This window comes from Saccopteryx bilineata, chromosome 6 (assembly GCF_036850765.1).
Source record: "Saccopteryx bilineata isolate mSacBil1 chromosome 6, mSacBil1_pri_phased_curated, whole genome shotgun sequence".
NCBI classification, from domain to species: Eukaryota; Metazoa; Chordata; class Mammalia; order Chiroptera; family Emballonuridae; genus Saccopteryx; species Saccopteryx bilineata.
This window is the reverse complement of record NC_089495.1, coordinates 184,006,621-184,027,409: the sequence shown is the minus strand read 5'-3', so window position 1 is coordinate 184,027,409 and position 20,789 is coordinate 184,006,621. Positions and strand designations below refer to the sequence as shown.

Below are 20,789 nucleotides of genomic sequence, written 5' to 3'. Positions count from 1 at the left end.
CCTAGGTAGAACATGGAGACTATCTCGTTAACTTTTAAAAAATTTTTACTTATATCTTCATATCATCAGTTATAATTTTTTTTTAAATTTTTTATTTATTCATTTTAGAAAGGAGAGAGAGGGAAAGAGAGAGAGGAGACAGAGAAGGGAGGGAGGAGCAGGAAGCATCACCTCCCAAATGTGCCTTGACTAGGCAAGCCCAGGGTTTGAACCGGCGACCTCAGCATTCCCAGGTCGACACTTTATCCACTACGCCACCACAGGTCAGGCCCTCATCAGTTATAATTTGAAATTTTGTTTTTTATATTTTGTCATTCTTATTGCCTGCTGATCTAGTTTTCCTCTCTGGTTAGCATTGCTGGTCTGTTTGTCCCCATTTTTCCTATTTGCTTTCAGGCTTCTGACTCTGGTATTGATTTCTGCACATATGGAACTTCGCTTGTTTTAGGCACTGAGTCTTGAAATACAATTAATCCTTGAACAATGTGAGTTTGAACTGTGCAGGTCCATGTGTATGTGGATTTTTTTCAGGAAATACAGTTGGCCTTTTGTACCCATGGGTTTCACGTCCATGGATTCATCATACAGCAGATCAGAAGCACTTTTTGAATTCTCAACCTGGGTTTTCCAACAGTGGATTCCCAAAATGAATCGAAAATACTGGGCTCAACAAAAAGGGTGGTCAGGCCTGGCCTGTGGTGGCGCAGTGGATAAAGTGTCGACCTGGAATGCGGAGGTCGCCAGTTCAAAACCCTGGGCTTGTCCAGTCAAGGCACATATGGGAGTTGATGCTTCCTGCTCCACCCTCCCCCTTCTTTCTCTGTCTCTCTTCCAAAATAAATAAAATCTTTAAAAAAAAAAATAAAAAAAACAAATATATATATATATATATATATATTGGTGCTCAGGAATTAAGGACGTTTGCTTTAACACTAGTAATTACATTTATGGTAATTTAAATATTCTAAGGAAAATTGCTTATATTGTGTATTTTTCTTCCAGGGTTATTTTGGAGCTGTTGGAGCACTCCTTGAGCTGTTGAAGATTCCGTGATTGTTACCTGGGGCAGAGGTTCATGGAATTATCCACAATGGAATCTGTGAACTTTTGTTTTTTAAGAGACTTACTTAATTTTATGATTGTGTATTACCCAAATCAAAGCAAGAAAGGACAAGTGAATTTTTCTAAGTCATCAAGATAAATCCTTAAAAATTCTGTCTACACTAGTAACCATACATATGTATATATATATATGTGGGCCATGTCCATGGCAGTGAAGATTTGCTGTAATACTTACTGTATATTTTTGAAATTCAATGTCACTGGTGCCACTTCAGGGGAGAGCTGTTCTGTGTTCAGCTGACTGTGGTTTTGTGTCCTATTGATCTTGTAAGGCAAACTAATATGTGTTATGATCTGATCCCAATTTTGTCAGTATGGCCTTGAAGATCAGCTCCTGTGCATTAACTCCGGTGTGCATTTAGCCTCTGTATGAACATACTGAAAAACATGTTTTAAGGTTCTGCAAAGTTAATTGGGCAGGTTGATTTTGTACCTGAAACTTTGATAAGCAACGTTTAGAAAGACCGTTCCAGTTTACTTTACACCGTAAATTGTAGGAAGGTCTTTTTGGAAAGATAGGACTTCTTCGTGGGCAGTTACCTTGAGCATTGCCTGATTTTTGACCTGATGGAAGTAAGCTAGTACAAAAAGCATCATCTGGGAGATTTCACATCAGACAAAAGAGGCTACCCCCTCCGCCCCCGAACTTGGGGAGAATCTGGCTACACTGTCAGGCTAGTAGAAATGAGGAATTGAGGTGTCCATTCATTAACTCTTGGGGAGGAGGGCAGGGTTCTTCTACCTTTTCTGTCTCACAGCTCCCAGGGACAGTCCTGAGGTCTGGCAGGCTGGCCCAAAAGGCAGTTTGAAAGACAGGTTTTGAGTTTGAGTATTAATAGAGATGGATTTTGGATCTTTTCTTTCTGCTGTGCAGAATAATTTTTAAAAACCTTCCCCTTGAAGATAGAGAAACGTTTGTGTCTTATTTTGTGTATTACTGGTGTATAAAGTAGCTTTTGAACTAGATGGAAACGATAAGGTTCTGTAGCCTCCTTGTGTCTACCGGTGGTTTCAGGCAGGAGACTGGCCTGGGAGGGAAGGTTCCTAGGGACTGAAGGATGCAGGGGGCTGGGGCTAATTGAAGGAGGAGGGGCTTGGTCTGCTACCACTTCTGATTGGCTGGGCTCCTGCCATGCCTCCCGTGTTGGCCACATGGGGGCAGCAGATGCTCATGTCCATGGTTTGTGAGGGCATGGCCATTTCCCAGATGGTGACCCTTTTTGTACTTGGTCCCCAGCACATGTAGGTTATGGGTGTCACCAACAAGATGCAGGCCACAGAACTGGAGGGATGGTGCTGGGGATGGGAATTGTGGCCCTTGGGTGGCGATCAGGGTCTCTTCTTTTGCTGGCTGCCCCTTGCAAGGCTCCTTGGCCTCAGCTGTGACCCCCCGCTACACGCGCACGCGGCACACACGCACGCACGCACACACAGGTGCTGCTTGGTGGCCCCGCTCACTGCTACCATAGTTGTGCTCAAGAGCCCCTTATGTTCCAAGGCCTTCCTCTGCTTGCTGAGCAGCTGTCCTGTCACCCATCCCAAGGTAGATAGGAAGCTCAGTTTGATCAGAACTACTCACCTTGACTTTCTAACTCTAGCTACATGGGCTTAAGTGGCCTGTGGGTGACCACGGGTGGGTACTTGATTAACATGAAGTATTTTTCAAAATCTCTTTATTTACATTTGTTTGTCAATTACATGCATGTTTTATTTTTTAAACGAGTAATTAGCAAAAAATGCATTAAAACTTTAAAATAGCAATTAAATATACAAAAATATAGCTTACAAAAACTGCGAATGTTTAAAAATATTCTGCTGCAGAATTCTTAGTGTATAAACACGTCTATGAAACCTGAGGCTCAGCATTTCATAAACCTTTTTTTTGAGGGAGTTATATAATATCTAGTCTAGTGAATAAACCCCAATGGGCTAAACTATAAGACTATCCTCCTTCCTGGCAGTGATCTGTCAAGAGACCCGGAGATGACAGGAACACTGTCTTGGAAGATGGTGTCACCAGGAGGGACTTCTAAACACTGGCCCCACCTGCCTACTTGCTTTAGCAGAACCGGGGAGGGAAGGGACAGACAGGGTTGTGTGCAGTCGGCCCAGGGTGCAGACCCACTAGGCTTACACATACTGGCACGGGAACTGAGGGGCTTCAAAATACAGGTCTCTCAACAGTGGGACTCACTTTCTAGGTCCACGTCCCTGGAGCAGACGGGTGTCCTGACCCTGCAGCCACGGAAAGCACGCAGTCGATTGGTAAACAGAGGGCTGATGCTTGGTCTAAAAGTGGAGTAAAATTACTTGCATTTTGGAACAATTTGGGCTCAAACTGAACTGGAAGAAGAATATTTATTGAACAAACCACTCTGGTTTTCTCTTGATACTCTCAAATGGAAGCACATAATCTTACCTGCTAAAGAACTGTAACCCAGCATTTTCCAGTTTCTAACTGCAGATTTCACCTGATTTTATACTTGTGAATTTAGACATGTCCTTTACTCAAATTCATAACAGCTAACATGAAAAACAGGCCAGACAATCCATCACGTGACAGAAGGGTGAAGGTGTACATGCAATTCCTTTTCAAATTTTAGGTCAGGGGCCCAAATGCTCCTTGAATCCCCGGGGAAGCTCTGGTTGGCAGGACACTGGCGAGGTGGGTGAGGACCGAGAGGCACCAGGTCATGGGCCTCCCCCCACAGTCACCTAGAGGAAGCAGCTTTAATTTTTATCTTCTGCAGGGGCAATAATGAATTTAATATCTTTTTAAAGAAAAGATTACTGATGAGGTAATGTCATCAAATGGAAAAGTCTTGGGCTAGGAGAAAATTCTGTGGGAAGTATTTCATACAGGGTGTGTACAGAGTGGGGGAAAGAGCCTGGCCCATAATTCTAGGTCATGTGTGGTTAATTCTGAGATTGACCACCTACTTGCTTTGCAACATCTGAGACATCTGCCCCACAAGATAGGTACCAGGCCTTCAGTTGCCGCTGCCTTTCCAACTGCCTCAAATACACTGACGGGCACTTGCCTAAGAAAGCAAGACAGTTAACAGACATCACTGCTGGGCTCGGGTTTCAGTAGGAACTGGCCAAGATGGTGGTGGTGCTGGGGAGGTGGGCAGCTTGTCCAGGAGGCTGGCTGCAAAGCGGCAGGACCTGGACAAGAGGCCTGCTCTTAAGTGTCCTGTCACAGTCTGGAAATTGGCTGTACTCTCGTTATCTGGACATCTGTCTGTGGTAAGGGTCAGGGAGATAATGCAGTTTCTGATTTGTATAGAAAACTAGAATTCCAGTGTGCTGCAATAAAAAATATAAAAAAGAATGCCTTATTCAAAAGGAATGTGATTGCAAAATCCCCCAGGTCAGGGCTCACCTTTCACAGATCTGACTTCTGGTGTGGCTCTCCCCACGTGAATAGGAATGTTCCTTCAATATACTCGGGTATCACATGAGTAAAAGAAAAGTTATATACATGTACATATATATGCATGCACACGTGTGTACTTGCTTGTATATACATAAGTGACCTGGAAGGATACACGAGGAACAAAATTGGGTGGGTGTTCAGGGGGTGAGAAGCTGGGCTTGCTGGACGTCAGGGATGCAAGGAAGACTGATCTGAACCCTGTAAAGGGATCGCTTACTCAAATTTAAAAAGGCATGTCAAAGCCTCTAGTTTTCTCGATATTCTCAAATGGAAGCACATTCATCTACTAAAGAACTGACCCAGCATGTTAATAAGCAACAAATTGGGGAGCACTGAGCAAAGGCAGATTGAGGTGACAAGGGGAAGAAGGGAGCCAGCAGATGTGGGACAACAGGAGTCCCATGTGACCTCCATGACAATGTTACCTGGTAGCAGCAGCTCCCATGACCTGCAGACCTGTCACCTGCTAAGCTCTGGACACCGCTATCCTTGCAAAAGCCAGTAAAGATACTGTTATTACAGTCCCTGGGTGATAGATAAGCAGGCTCTGGGAGGCAGAAAGGTACACGCTAACAATGATGATTCAAATTACTGGTCACCTTTCCTGTCCAGAGCTCTGAGGATGCTCCCAGTGTGCATTTCATAATTTCCAACAAAGCCTCAAAAGTAATTACTACAGTCATTAAGAATAGTTTCACAGAGTTAGATTAGGCCGTGGGGAGAGACTGGAGTGGGGCTGTGGGAAGGGCCTGAGGTCATGGGTTAAAAGGACTTGGCATGGGGGAAAGGCTCTGGCAATGGTGGAGTCCTGTCTCCCTCAGCCCCGACTTCATGAGCCACCTGTTACCTTCCGGGGACAGGCCTTAACCAAATCACACTGTGGTAAAGTGGCAGATAGCAACCAAGAAGCAAGTCGAGCTGGTTCTGTTCCCTTTCTGAAGCCAGCTGAATTCAGCTGTGCCCATGGTAACCATTAAATAATGATTCAGCCACCAGTGGAATCCAGTTGAGACTGAGTTCTGTTTCACTAACCCATGGCACACAAGTAACACCCAATCTTGGAACTGCTTAAGATGCGTTAAGATGGGGGGGAAATCACATCATTGGCCAGTGGCCCAACAGCAGGTCAGAGTCCCCACATGTCTACAGAGTAAAAAAGGTCACCCACAACTCCGATAACTGCAGACAGGGTGGCCTCACTGTGAGGTGTGAGCCTGAGCCAAGGGTGAAGGGGTTCTTGACTTTATAAAAAGAGTCCAGATGGAAATTTCAACTTGTCTGTCACACCAAGCTGGTTCTCACCAGAATGAAAGGAAGACGCAGCTCCCCCAGCCGCATGCAGCCTGGCAGTGCAGCACAGGCAGTGCTGGAGGACCAGATGTGGGTGGCAAGTGCGTTCAGGTTGTGTTGCTAAGAGTTGCAGGGACTACTGCCAAGTGACAATGGCCATGCTACAGACAAGCACCAAGCCAAGAAAGATGACTGAGCAGTGGGCACCCATCCTTCCAAATGCCCAGCCTCATCCTAGTGGAAGAGCTGCATGTGAGAAAGCCCCCCACATCCACAAATGTTGAGGTCATAACTAGTGGCACATGGGGCCAAAGAGGACCCACTGTGGTGCCCAGTGAGGAATGCATGGCACTCTCCAGCTCTAGACTATCTGGCTTTGCGCCTCTAGCCCAGTGTGCACCAACCACCTCAACTTGCGTTTAGCTGTGACACAGTGGGAGGAATTGATGTGCTTCCCTACAAATGCAGGGACTTGGCGAGGCTTGCCCCCTGGGTACTGGCACCAGGACAGAAAGGCTGCAGTGAGAGGCCATGCTCCCACAGAACCGGAGCTGAGGCAACGTGCAGTATAGAGCCCAAGCATCCCTCCTCTGGGGGGAGGATATTCTCTTCCTGTTTGAATCCCTTAACAAGATGACATTTGTCCCAAGGCCATTCCATGGAGAAGGGGGGAGGGTGCTGGTCCTTAATGAGGCCAGTCCAGAAGCAAGTGTACTTCTGATACTGGTTACTGAAGACGCTTCACTGTAAACTGGGTGCTGTGCAGCACTCAGCCCCACTGCTGCAGACAACGCAGAAAGGGTGGAAGTCCGAGTATAGAGTTCTTTTCATGGGGGCCAAACAGGCTAAGGCTTTCATGTAAAAACATTCCACTTTCCTTGCCCTGTTTAAGAAACAGTCCAGTTGGTGTTGAGAAACAGTTGGCATACCATATAAATACCATATAATAGGTCACACATAGGAAGCAGCCAACACTGACCAACTAGATTTGTAATTTTCCAAACTGGATTCTGCCCAGCATTTTTCTAGCTAATGGGAATTTTCCTCATGCTTTGACCCTAGCCACCTGAGCCAAGGACAGATTCCCTCTCCCATTCTAAGATAGTAGAGGCTGGGTTTCAGAAAACGTTCCTGAAGAAATGCCATGAATAGAATTGCAAAGCTTCCTCACCCTCTCTCCACACTGTGCAGACGGGACTTCAGCGAGCAACGGCCCCGCTCACACCTGTGAGGGAGTGGAGGCAAAGGTGTCACCAAGGAGCCCGTCCCTGTAATGGAAGGGGGTGGAGAACAAGGCTGTGGAAAAGAACCAGGAAGTTCTTAGCTAATTTACACAATAGTCATGAATCCTAATGGACTCTGAGTCATTTCTAGGAAAGTTGGGCAGAAAGAGCCAAAGACTAGCATGCATTTCTCTCCTTAGTTTTCAGAAGTCTGAATACTGAGGCACACACCAATGAGTGAACAGCCCTGCAGGGGCTTTGTGAAACTATATACAATTTCAAGTAGATCCCCAGCAAGAGAATTACAGAAGGATCTTATTTGGGATGCTTTAAACTGTTAAGTCAATGACAGGCATTTTCTCTGAAGTAGAAACAATAGGGCAAGAGAGGGAAGAGAACAGAGGGAAGGAGGAAGGGGAGAGGCACGGGTTCAGCATCCTCCCACCTCGGCAGGGCCCGGAGGACGAGCCATTCTCGGCTGTGTGAGGGGCTCCCAGTGGCTCCCTACCAAGGCAGTGGGCCAAGCCCCACAGCTATGCTGGAACATTTTGTACAGGGGACATGGGTAGCACTCCGAGGTCCCAGGGTCACACAGGGACAGCATGGGTTCAGCAGACCACCCCCTGCTGGGGCTACTGCTGGGCCGGTGGCCGTGACTCACTGGTGAGGAGGGTGGGAGAATAAGGAGAAATGGCTTCTGATCAGGCCTTTCCAAGCACAGCTAATGTTTTTAGCTTAATTTGATAAGCAAGTGTTGTGAAACTGAGGGAGAAGTCATGGCGAGGGGCACTAACCAAAGCCCTTGGGTTCCAAGATGGCCTATCGAAGGCCCATAAGGTGGAGAGCCTTGCAGGCACTGTCTCCCCAACCAGGCACCGGCGTGCGGCGGCTGAGGCCCGGCTGCTTTACTCGGCTCAGGGGCTCCGCGGCTAAGGCATGCACAGTCTGCAGAGAAGCTGGTCTATCCACAGGCTTGCGGCTGTGGCTGTAATGACCTGCTCTCAGTTCCCTTCTCTAACACTTCCCTTCTGATTGGGAAAGTTCACCTTACATGGAGATAAGTGTCTGCGAGACATGTAATTCAGTCAGCAAGAGACTCTCAAGAAGTTTCTTGAACCAAACCTGCAGGCTCATTCGACTTCTTTTCTCTCGACATGGGGTAGTGTCAGCGTGCTTTGGTTGTCACAAGACCCAGAAGTCTGGGCTCTCAGCTTAGTTGGCCCAAGAGTTCTTCATGAGGCAAAGGAAGTGGCAGCTGGTGCCCCAGGTAGGACAGCCAACACAGAGAGCACTTGTGTTCCTCCTGCCTCCCTGCAGACGAGGGGTCCCGCACAGTCTGATCCTTGTGGTGAGCTATACAATGTTCTCTGCCCCGGGCAGGGGCCCCTGTGGGGGTCCATGGTCCTGTTTACTGTGCAACTGGGCCAGCTGCAGAACTGGCATGTTGCACAGTGGACACACTTTCCGAACCTCCAGCCATTTAATAAGGCACCTGCAGAATGAGACACCACAGGAAGACATTAGTCCCCAGCCGGGGTCCTGTACCCGCCCACACATCCTGCATGTTGAATACATCTGTGACCCAGAACAGCCAGGGCCCTAGGAGCTCCCCATCTTGGCGGAGAATGTACTTTACCTTCTGGAGGAGAAAAGGTGGGGGTAAGAAGCCAGTTACGTGCTATACCCTTAGTCATCCATGGTTTCTTAAATAAGTATACTGACGGTGGTGTGATGTATAAGAAATAACATTTTCCAACAAATGCAAAACGCATAAAATTGCAAGAGAGGGGTAATATGAATATATCTGTAGAACTTATCTATCTTGATTTAAAATAACTATGATTTTGATTAAAGTAAGTTTTTGGAATGGAAACTCTCATTGGGAAGTTCCAGTTAAATAGCTCTTTATAGCCTGGGCTTCCAGGAGGTGTGGGCTTGTCCGGCTCTCTGCCCAAAGTACTGCTGTGGTGGTCATGTTCCATGATCCCAATCCCTCCTGATGTCATGCGCGCACACGCCCCGCCCTGTAGGGTGCTGTCTGCATTACAGTCCAATCATGAAGCCATCAAGCTTGTCTGGCACTGTCCTGAGCCCACAAGTAAGTAGGTTGATGTGCCTCAAACTCAGTCCCCTTAAATAATTCCACACCAATACTCACTTTCTGTGGAAGGCATGCTTACATGGACAAATCCCCAACTCATCTCGAGGCTTGAAGTCTTCTAGACACACTGCACAGAGCTGAAAGACAAAGTCACAGATGAGGCAAAGTGTCTGCTAAGCATTCCCAGGCCACAAAGTCAAGTGCAGGCCCCGAGGCCCAGCCTGCGAAGGGATTGACAATGTCCCACAGTTCCTTAAGTGAAAGAAACAGACTCGACTGGGCAAGGTCTTCTAAAGAAGTTTCCTGCTCTTCCTGTCAGTCACATGTCTTCAAAGATGGAGGGCAGAAGGGAAAAGACAGAAAGCAAGAGACCGCTTCCTTCCCTGCAGTGTGTCAGGACAGTCTGACTTGGGTTAGTTCTCCCTAGACTAGCCAGAGGCAGTGTGACTGCCCGGGGTGTGCCCAGGGGCTGGCTTTCCATAGGGGTGCTCTGCCTGCCCCGCAGCACAGCCCCTGCAGGGGACTGCTCACTCACAGGGCAGGCCCTGGGGCTCTTTCTCTGATCACATGCTTTCTATAGTTCCTGGGTCCTTCTGTCAGTGTGTGTCTTTGTCATTTAAAGTTATCCGAGCCTTGGCCAGAGGTTGGTTGGAGCAACATCATGAAGCACAGAGATTGCCGGTTTGATCCTTGGTCAAGGAACCTACAGGAACAGATTGATGTTCCTGTCTCTCTCTCCCCCCTTACCTCTTTCTCTAAAATCAATCAATAAATATTTTTTTAAAAAGTAATCCAAAAGTCACTGAATTTAAACTTGAGAAAATGTGCAGATGGGGCCAGCATTTTTCTCTGACAGCTGGCTGGCTCCACAGCTTGGAACAAGGCCTTCTTCACAGCCAACTGCTAGGTTCCAACCACTACTTCTTGAGCACTTACCAGTGCCCAGGGACACCAGCTTTTGTCACTTCTACCCATTTTACAGGTGAGGAAACAGCTCAGAGCCACCTCCACGGCTCCGGGCAATGCGCCTGCTGCCCTGAGGCGCTGCTGGGCCACTTCCAGTGCTGCCCAAGCCCGAGCTCCTCCCTGCTCGCTCCCCCATCGTCTCCAGGGATCCCGGCTCAACCATAACCATTTCTTTTTCTAAAGATTTTATTTATTGATTTTACAGATGGGGTGGGGTGGGGCAAGAAGCATCAACTCATAGTCACTTCACTTTAGTTGTTCATTGATTGCTATCATATGTGCCTTGACTAGGCAAGCCCAGGGTTTTTGAACCAGCAACTTTGGCATTCTAAGTCAATGCTCCATCCACTGTGTCACCACAGGCCAGGCCAGCCATTATCATTAAAAATTTTTTTTAATTTATTGATTTTAGAGAGAAAGGGAGAGACAGAGAGTGTACATGTGTGAGACAGGAACATCGATCTGTTCCTGTATGTGCCCTGATTGGGGATCGAACCAGCAACCTCTGTGCTTCAGGACCACACACTCTAACCAATTGAGCTATCTGGGCAGGGCAACCATTACCTTTTCTTGTTGACTACTGACATGTCCTCACTGCCACTTGTTTTATAACCTACAACATGTAACCCAGTCTTCTTAGGTTATGTGACAGGACACGTGGCTTTTGGTGCCCCATGGCCAGTGCCAAGAATGCTGGTCTTCCACACTCTTCCCGCAGGGCCTTGTGGACACAGCGGACAGATCTTCACAGGAAGAGGAGAATGAAGAACTGTCTTACCAGACTGGCATTACTGCTGAGACACCAGGAGAGCAGGGAGGAAGGCAGTCCACAAGGCAGTTGTTTTTATTCACATTTCAATTTTGGAATGGGAGCACTATTTTCAAACCCAGTTTTGTTTTCTGGAGGAAGTCTGAGAAGAAGCTGTCGGTACAGATGAAACACTAAGTAGCTCTCAGCTTTGCAGTGATCTGGGGCCCAGTTTCCCACCTGTAAAGGTGGAATGATGTTCCCATCTGATAGACTGTGTGAACAGCCCCCTGTCCTTAAACAGCCAGCTTCCCTCCCAGCACAGCCTTCTCCTGAGCCGGCTGTCCTTTCCATCCTAAAGGTTCAGGCAATACTGCCCTGACGGAGGAGGGACCGACCCAGACTGGCTCATGTTTGGAAGCTACGTGGATGGCTGCGTCACTATATTGCAGATGCAGACTTGGGGTCGGCAAGGCTGTGCCTGTTCTGCTGGCTCCTGTGGCAACAGCAGGCGAGTGAGGCCTTCTCTGGTGGGGTGGCAGGACAGAGTGCAAGGCAGGAGAAAATCTGAATAATTGCTGAAAACTTCCTAAGCTTGGTGAAAGACAAATGTACATATTTATGAAGTTGAGTAAGCCCCAAACCAGATAAGTCCAAAGAAATCCATGCCCAGACATTATAATTAAGTTGCTGAAAACCAAAGCCAAAGAAAAATGACACATCACTGATAGGGAATCAATGATGCAAATGATTGTGTATTTCTCATCTGAAAACCATGAAGACTGGAAGGGGGTGGCGCAACATAAAAAGTGATGAAAGAAAAGAACTGTCAACCCAGAGTGCTGTATCCAGCAACAATAGCCTTCAGGAGTGGAGGTAAAGACATTTTCAGATGAAGGCTAACAGAATTCAAAGCCTGTAAAGGAAGGTCATCATACAGAAGGAATAGGACAGAAGTAAACTTGGAACACTGCAAATGAAAAGCAACACAATTGGTAATTGTATGGATAAATATAATAGACTATTCTTCCTCTCCTAAATTTTTTACAATGTATCTATCCAGTGGTTAAAAGTAAAAAGAACAGTAACATTGTCTGATGGGATTTTCATTGTATTAATATATATACCACAGCTATTCCCTAAAAGGATCTAAGTGGATATAAAGTGTCTATATTCCAATTGAAGATGAAAAAAACCCTGATTATGCTGTAATCTCTAAGGAGCCAGGAAAAAGAAATACAAAAAATAAAGTATAATAACAATAGATAAAATGGAATACTAAAAATGTTGAAATGACCAAAAAGAAGGCAGGTAAGGGAAACAAAGGAATAAAGAGAGGAGAAAGCAGAAGATAAAGAATAAAATGGTAGACCTAACTTCAAACATACTGATAACTGCATTGAATGTAAATGGTTTAAACACCAATTAAAAGAGATTGGCAGAGCCCTGGCTGGTTGGCTCAGCGGTAGAGCATCGGCCTAGCATGCGGAGGGCCCCGGTTCGATTCCCGGCCAGGGCACACAGGAGAAGCGCCCATTTGCTTCTCCACCCCTCCGCCGCGCTTTCCTCTCTGTCTCTCTCTTCCCCTCCCGCAGCCAAGGCTCCATTGGAGCAAAGATGGCCCGGGCGCTGGGGATGGCTCTGTGGCCTCTGCCTCAGGCGCTAGAGTGGCTCTGGTCGCAACATGGCGACACCCAGGATGGGCAGAGCATCGCCCCCTGGTGGGCAGAGCTTCGCCCCTGGTGGGCGTGCCGGGTGGATCCCGGTCGGGCGCATGCGGGAGTCTGTCTGACTGTCTCTCCCTGTTTCCAGCTTCAGAAAAATGAAAAAAAAAAAAAAAAAAAAAAAAAAAAAAAAAAAAGAGATTGGCAGAGCCCTGGCCGTTTGGCTCAGTGGTAGAGCGTCAGCCTGGTGTGCGGAAGTCCCGGGTTCGATTCCCGGCCAGGGCACACAGGAGAAGCGCCCATCTGCTTCTCCACCCCTCCCCCTCTCCTTCCTCTCTGTCTCTCTCTTCCCCTCCCGCAGCCAAGGCTTCATTGGAGCAAAGATGGCCCGGGCGCTGGTGATGGCTCCCTGGCCTCTGCCCCAGGCACTAGAGTGGCTCTGGTCGCAACAGAGTGAGTGACGCCCCGGAGGGGCAGAGCATCGCCCCCTGGTGGGCAGAGCGTCGCCCCTGGTGGGTGTGCCAGGTGGATCCCGGTCGGGCACATGCAGGAGTCTGTCTGACTGTCTCTCCCCATTTCCAGCTTCAGAAAAAAATTTAAAAAAAAATTAATAATAAAATAAAAAATAAAAAAGAGATTGGCAGGCCTGACCAGGCAGTGGCGCAGTGGATAGAGCACTGAACTGGAATGCAGAGGACCCAGGTTTGAGACCCCGAGGTCGCCAGCTTGAATGCAGGCTCATCTGGCTTGAGCAAAAAGCTCACCAGCTGGGACCCAAGGTCCCTGGCTCCAGCAAGGGGTTGCTCGGTCTGCTGAAGGCCTGCAGTCAAGGCACATATGAGAAAGCAATCACTGAACAACTAAGGTGTCGCAACGAAAAACTAATGATTGATGCTTCTCGTCTCTCTCCATTCCTGTCTGTCTGTCCCTGTCTATCCCTCTCTCTGACTCTCTCTCTGTCCCTGTAAAAAAAAAAAAGAGATTGGCAGAATGAATTAATAAAACATGGCTTAACTATGTGCTGTCTGTAAGAAAACTCAGTTCAAATATAATTAAACAGGTAGACTGAAAATAATAAAAGGAAGAAAAAAGACACCAGTTAAACATTAACCAAAAGAAGCTAGAATGGCTATATTAATATCAAAGATTTCAAAGCAAAGAAACTTACCAGGCATAAAGAGGGATATTAGATTTTGATAAAGAATCAATTCACAAAGAAGACATAAAAATCCTAAGTGTATATGAACCTAACAACAGAACTCCAAATAAACAAATGGAAAGACATGTTTGTAAAGATGCCAATTTTCCCCCAAATGATTTATAGATTTAATGCAATACTAATCAAAATCTCAGCAGGTTTTTTTGTTTGTTTTTAGATATAGCCAAGTTGATGCTTATATTTATATGGAAGAGGAAAGGAACTAAACTAGCTAAAATAGTATTGGAAAAGAATAAAATTGAAGGAATTATACCACTTGATTTTAAGACTTACTATAAAAAAAAAAGACCTACTATAAAGCTACAGCACCAAAGACTAAAGAAATAGACACATAAATCAATGGAAGAGACTCCAGAAACAGACTCACAAAATCATGGCCATTTTTTGACAAAGGTGCAAAATAAATTTAATGGAGAAAGCAACCACTCATCATAACCAGAGCTGGGGACACTGGTGAACAAATCAAAGAATAAATGCAAACGGCAAGTAGCTCATAGACCAATGCCAAGACTCTCAGGCTTTGCTTAAAACAGCCCAGATCTGGCAACAACGGGCCCGTGTTCCCCCATGGCAACAATGAGCTAGAACTGAGTACTAGCAACTCCTTTACACAGGACCTGCATGCCCTGTGTGTCACAGCTTCCAGGGCATCTGTTCCTCTTGACCCGTTAGATACCATTTATTATCCCACTTGCATGGTTAGAACTAGAATGTTTTTTTTAGAGATTTGTTCCTCTATAACTGTGTTTCTATTAAAAGATGGAGGAAGGAAGGACAAACAGGAGAGACTATGGGGGGGGGGGTTGTTTGTTTTTGAAAGAGAGATTGGCCCGACCTGTGGTGGCGCAGTGGATAAAGCGTCGACCTGGAATGCAAGGTCGCCAATTTGAAACCCTGGGCTTGTCTGGTGAAGGCACATGTTGGAGATGATGCTTCCTGCTCCTCCCCCACTTCTCTCTCTCTCTCTCTCTCCTCTCTAAAATGAATAAATTTTTTAAAAACCTTAAAAAAGCGACAGGAAGGAGGGTGGAGAGAGATGAGAAGCATCAACTCATAGTTGCTTTACTTTCACTGTTTATTGATTGTTTCTCATATGTGCTTTGACTGGAGGGGGCTGGAGAGGGGACATTGCTCAAGCTGATCCAGTGACCCCTTGCTCAAACCAGCAACCTTGGGCTCAAGCCAGTGACCCTGGGCTCAAGCCAGTGACCCTGCGATCATGTCAGTGATCCTGCACTCCGGCTGGCAAGCCCATGCTCTGGCCAGAGACCTCGGGTTTTCAACTGGGGCCCTCAGCATACTGGGCTTACACTCAATCCACTGTGCCACCACCAGTCAGGTACTATGGGTTTTAAGAGAGGATATTTTTCTTTATAGAAAGACAATATATTCTCCTGTTTGGATATGTATATATCACCCCTTAGCTTCACTTATTGTAAGTGTTGCTTGACTCCTAGACTGGAAGAAAAAAATGAAAAAAAAATTATATAAATAGACATAGCCATAGAGGCTGGGGATGGTGCTGGTGGTGTCTGGGCATCTGAGTCTGCAAAGTCCGAGGAAGGCTCCCTTAAGGGAGCAAAAGCCAAGAAGCTATGTGATCATGCAGTACAGGGCCTCTCAAGGGCGTCTCAGGGTGTACAGCAGGTAACAGCACACTTCCGCATATCATATGACTTCCTCATCTACAGTCTCCTTTGCAAGACTCCTAACTTCTTGAGAGCAGAAATGAGTATTTTATGCTTCTTTGTGTCTCTGTGGTTCAGTACAGTGTCTGACATATCATATGCATTCAATAATTGAAAAACTATTTTAAAATTTAATGTTAACTTATTTTCCTTCTTTAAAATTAAGAACACTGCATATAAAATTAACATCCATTTGACTAACTTCCCCTAATCGTTTTCCTCTTTTCTCCTCCTCCATGTGATCATTATGTGTCATTCTCAGAGTCAAACACTTTGTGGTATGTATATAAACCCATGAACAATCTGGTGTTTATTTCATTTTACATGTGATATAAACATGTATATCATTTTGTAACCTGCTTTTATTGAGATCCCATTAGAGATTTTTCCAGGTTGACTGATGTATTTATAGACAGACTTGTTCCTTAATTTTGCCGGCTGCAGTACTCACTCCATGAATCACTGGACTGGGTTTTCTGCCTTTCCTCTCCCTCTCTGGGTGGCTGATCTTCCAGTACATCATGTTTTATTTATTTGTTACACTACTGATGGACGTTTAGCTTGTCTCTGATTTTTCACTACTGTAATTATTCATTAATAACAGTATCCATATTGAAATTCCATGTGCTGACATAGGACCAAGTTATGTGTCACTGTAGAATTAGTCAATATATACACGTGTTTGACAAAAAGTAGTTTCATTACTAAGAAATGCATCTGGAATGAACCAAAAGTACATAATGGCCTCTAAACACAAGCTGCTGGGCTATAGTGTTAATAGCGGGAGGGTGGGTCAGGAGTCTGGTCAGACTCAGCGACACTGAGGTGGGAGGGTACAGGTAGGCGGATTACCTACTCTGATAGAGAAGGCGGCAACACAACGCACTGACTCAGGATAAAGATTCTGAACTTATAAGTCAAAGCAATAAGGAAGACTTCTGTTCCTGATAAACCTGGTGATTCAATGTTGCTAATACATGTCAGGATTTAATCTTTTCACTTATGGCCATCAAAGAGGACCCAAATAGGAAAGGGATCTTCCGCTATTATTTCATGTTAGTTTTGGCTACGTGTCAAAGTTAACTTTTGAAAAATTTTAAAATCAAACAGTAATCAATCAATGCTTGAGTTTCATTCAAGGTTAGGGTCTAAAATGCTGTAACATTATCAACTCTGATTAAAAATATGCAGAAAGAGCAAAGGGACACTAGATGATTTCAAAGTGTTCAAGAATAATATAAATAATAATTATTATTATTCAAATAATTTCATAAACTGTCTTTAAAGAGGCTGGCAATGTGGCTTCACTCCAGTTAATCTATAAAAAACACAGATATTACACGTGCAGCATTCCAAGTCCTTCTGTTAAGCACCAACTCAAAAACTCAGAAAGAGAGAAAGAGAAAGGGCTCTAAAATTAAAAATAAAAATTCTGAACATTTGTAGTTAGTCAACGTAAGGAACAAAATGAAAAAGAATTCTTACAGACTATGTGTCTTACAGTGTACATCAGGATACGTACACACTTTGTATTTAAGTTACAAAGCACAATAATACAGGGAACACCTATGAGCCAACAATCATGCAACCTCAACACTAGATAATCCCAAGGCTATCCCTCTCCCTGCATGTGCTGCCCTATCGCACCCCTCTGCCTCACCTCCCCAAACTCCTCCCCCCAAGAAATAATCACTGCTTTTCTTTCCGACGTTGGTAAGTAGGGACCACTGGGGACATTTTCAAGAGTGAAATGACTGCAGATTCACCTTGAGTAGAAAAATGAACGTATCTCCAGCACTGACAGCAGGCAGCCCCCCTGTTGCTACGCCATCCTCCATGGGCGCCATTGCTATTACAAATATGGGTTATGCTGCTCTCTTAAAGTCTTCGCACAGTTATTTTTATGTGATCTCATTTTCAAATGTTCTATTAAGCTGATGAAAATAAACCTAATTTTTCACCTTCTGAAAATTAATATGTTTAAGCATACCATAGTATATCCCTCTATTAGAAAATAGCTCAAGAAAATATTAAAGTATTTATAAGGCAACTTACCTCATGTAAATTCAGTTCTTTTACTTTCTCTTTTAATATAACCTGTAAGACAAAAAGGATGTTTTTATGCCAATTTAAATCTGAAATTTAAAAATTTCTCATGATCCTTGCAAATATTTTTCTTTTGTGTATATAGCTCATTTTCCCTCATATTCAGTATTGGAGAGAATCTCTTTTACAGTTTAAGACAGAAAATTTTATCAACATTCTTTGAATCTGAGCAATGAATACAATATTCTTCTGGAAAGCAATTTGAAATCTCTTTGGCAATAGGTTATTTTGGGGGAAGCAGCACATGCTCCTCTGGACTAAGCGCTAACGGGGGAAATAAATGGGGTTGGCTGCCTCTGCATCAGTAAATCCAGCGCGGGCGATGGGACTGACTGCTCAGTAGTTTATAGAAGGTTAAAAAGTAAGGCCAATCTTTAGAAGCTTTGCTCATTATTATAAGTCACTATCCTCAGAAAACTGTAACTCTATCTAGAGTTATGTAAATAGGCTTAAAATTCATCCAGGTACTGTCCCTCACCTGACTGTGTAGTGACTGGGACTGCTATCAGTTTAAAGGCATGCTGAATGACAAAAGGGCAAGTTACTGTTTAAACAGAAAATTTCTGACAATAAACTTAGCTATTAGAGTTATATATCATCTTCAAGTGAAAACACAGACAATTGAAATTCGGGGGAAATCTCTATTTTGAATCTTATATTCCTGAACCAAAAATAATTTTGAGGGCAAATTATATTTTCAGAAATCATAACCAAAAGCTACCATCTAGCTTTTGTGAGGGATGTATTAAATTTCAAATTCAATATTTTAAAAAAATATTATTTAGGCCCTGGCCGGTTGGCTCAGCGGTAGAGCGTCGGCCTAGCGTGCGGAGGACCCGGGTTCGATTCCCGGCCAGGGCACACAGGAGAAGCGCCCATTTGCTTCTCCACCCCTCCACCGTGCTTTCCTCTCTGTCTCTCTCTTCCCCTCCCGCAGCCAAGGCTCCATTGGAGCAAAGATGGCCCGGGCGCTGGGCATGGCTCTGTGGCCTCTGCCTCAGGCGCTAGAGTGGCTCTGGTCGCAATATGGTGACGCCCAGGATGGGCAGAGCATCGCCCCCTGGGGGGCAGAGCACCGCCCCTGGTGGGCGTGCCAGGTGGATCCCGGTCGGGCGCATGCGGGAGTCTGTCTGACTGTCTCTCCCTGTTTCCAGCTTCAGAAAAATGAAAAAAAAAAATATTAAAAAAAAATATATATATATTATTTATTTATTTATTTTAGAGAGGAGAGAGAGAGACAGAGAGTGAGAGAGAAGGGGGAGGAGCAGGAAACAACTGCCATACGTTCCAAACCAGGCAGCTCCAGGGTTTGGAACTGGCGACCTCAGTGTTTCCAGGTCGACACTTGATCCACTGCGCCACCACAGGTCAGGCAAAATTCAATATATTTAAGGACAATTTTTACAATGCCTTATGATTTTATTAGTTCTGTCCGTCAATTTCACCTTTTAAGTGACCACTAAGGCCAGTTTTACTTTCTAGTTAGTTTTACATAAAAATATCTTGTAGGTTGTCAAGATCATGACAGAACTAAGTTAAACAGATTCATTCATTTAGAAAACTAAAACATTAGACTCTGTATGTGAATTCCACACGAGACCTATGGGAAAGAGTGTGGGGTTATCCATGATATCAGTGTGGACATCTAAGGAACTCGCCAGCAAGCTCAGATTTCAAAGAGAGAAAAGATGGACAAAAAGATATGCAACCCTAAAATGTTGAGATGGTTCTGAAACATCATGTCAGCAAGGTTCAAGATCCAAAGAAGCTGAAGCCTGCCTCTCCCCCCAAAGATGGGAACAAAATAATTTCATGCTTTGGTCCAAAAGAAAATTAAAGAACAAGTAGGCCCACTGTTTGGTGTCAGTGGTAACATGTTAATGGATGACACATGGAAAACAATTTTACTTTGCTTTCAGGTAAATCTAAGTTTATTACTTCCATGTTTTCATTTTATTAATTTAGAGAGAGGAACATCAGTCTGTTCCTATATATGTGTCCTGACTGGAACGGCAACTGCAACGGCTGCACTTTGGGATGATGCTCTAACCAACCGAGCTATCCAGCCAGGGCCCCGAGTGTATTACTTTAAAGAACCAATCAGTGAAGGGATAGTACAAAGGGGTAGGAGTTACCAGTCATGATCCAAGAAGACTTCTAGTATGACATAAGCTAACATTTAAAGTACAAAAGGGGAGATGAGATCACTATAACAGAGCTGGCCATCTCTGAGGAACTGGTACGTCTTAAATGAAGGAGGTAAAAAATTCATTTAATAAAATCTCATTTAATACCATCTTTAAGGGTGTATAAGCTACAGCGAGAAACAGACAGGGACAGAGATGAGAAGCATCAATTTTTTGTTGTGGCACCTTAGTTCATTGATTACTTTCTCTTATGTGCCTTGACCTAGGGGCTCCAGCAGAGTAAGTGACCCCTTGCTCAAGCCAGAGACCTTGGACTCAAGCTAGCGACCTTGGGCTTAAAGCCAGCAACCATGGAGTCTATAATCCCATGTTTAAACCGGAGACCCCATGCTCAAGCTGGTGAGCCCGCGCTCAAGCTGGCAACCTCAGGGTTTCAAACCTGGGCCTTAGCATCCCAGGCTGACACTCTATCCACTGCGCCACTGCCTGGTCAGGCTAAAAGCTACAGAATTTCTCTTTAGCAAAATGCTGGCTTAAATTCTCTGTTAAATTATATTACTATATTATCCAAACTTTCTATAACTTCAAATAATAAGAAAGAAGAGTACTTAAAGTTGACCTATTTTTTACTGCAAATTGGCAAGTGAAATCTTAAAATAAACACAGGTCCTAGTTAAAAATAAGTGGAAATCTGAGTTCTCTTTTTTTTTGAGTAAAAAACACAATCAAAGCCAATCTGAAGTCAATTTCTCACCTGTTTGTAGGCATAAAATTCTTTGTGTGCTTGATGTCTTAACCTAAAAGACAAATGAACAATATGATATTGAGATTTCCAATATAACAATTTGAGGGAAAAGGAAACTGCTAATTTTGGTATTTGTTTATATCATTTATGGTTTAAAATTCAGAATCTTCATCCTGGAATATACTTAAATGACATATCTGTTACTATGTCATGAGAAAGTGATCAGTGAACCATAAAATGTTATCCAAATGTAAGTTCAAGTAAAATCTCATTAAAACAAAATTTCAATACAATGAATATATATATATTATATATATATTTTTAAAATATA

At 44.5% G+C, this 20,789-nt stretch overlaps 2 protein-coding genes across 4 annotated transcripts in view; one reads left to right on the top strand and one right to left on the bottom strand.

Moving 5' to 3' along the window:
- Positions 1 to 2,086, top strand: part of PANK2 (pantothenate kinase 2) — a 46,021-nt gene extending 43,935 nt beyond the window's left edge. For all 3 annotated transcript variants that reach the window (XM_066234292.1, XM_066234293.1, XM_066234291.1), the window contains one exon: positions 1,003 to 2,086. In XM_066234292.1, coding sequence (XP_066090389.1) covers positions 1,003 to 1,053 — 51 coding nt within the window. In that variant the 3' untranslated portion in view covers positions 1,054 to 2,086. The remainder of the gene's footprint in view (positions 1 to 1,002) is intronic.
- Positions 2,087 to 6,689: 4,603 nt separating this feature from the next.
- RNF24 (ring finger protein 24) overlaps positions 6,690 to 20,789 on the bottom strand; it is a 71,579-nt gene continuing 57,479 nt past the window's right edge. The window contains exons 3-6 of the mRNA XM_066234300.1: positions 20,468 to 20,510; positions 17,516 to 17,557; positions 9,233 to 9,312; positions 6,690 to 8,566 (exon numbers count right to left, since the gene is read on the bottom strand). Coding sequence (XP_066090397.1) covers positions 8,428 to 8,566; positions 9,233 to 9,312; positions 17,516 to 17,557; positions 20,468 to 20,510 — 304 coding nt within the window. The 3' untranslated portion in view covers positions 6,690 to 8,427. The remainder of the gene's footprint in view (positions 8,567 to 9,232; positions 9,313 to 17,515; positions 17,558 to 20,467; positions 20,511 to 20,789) is intronic.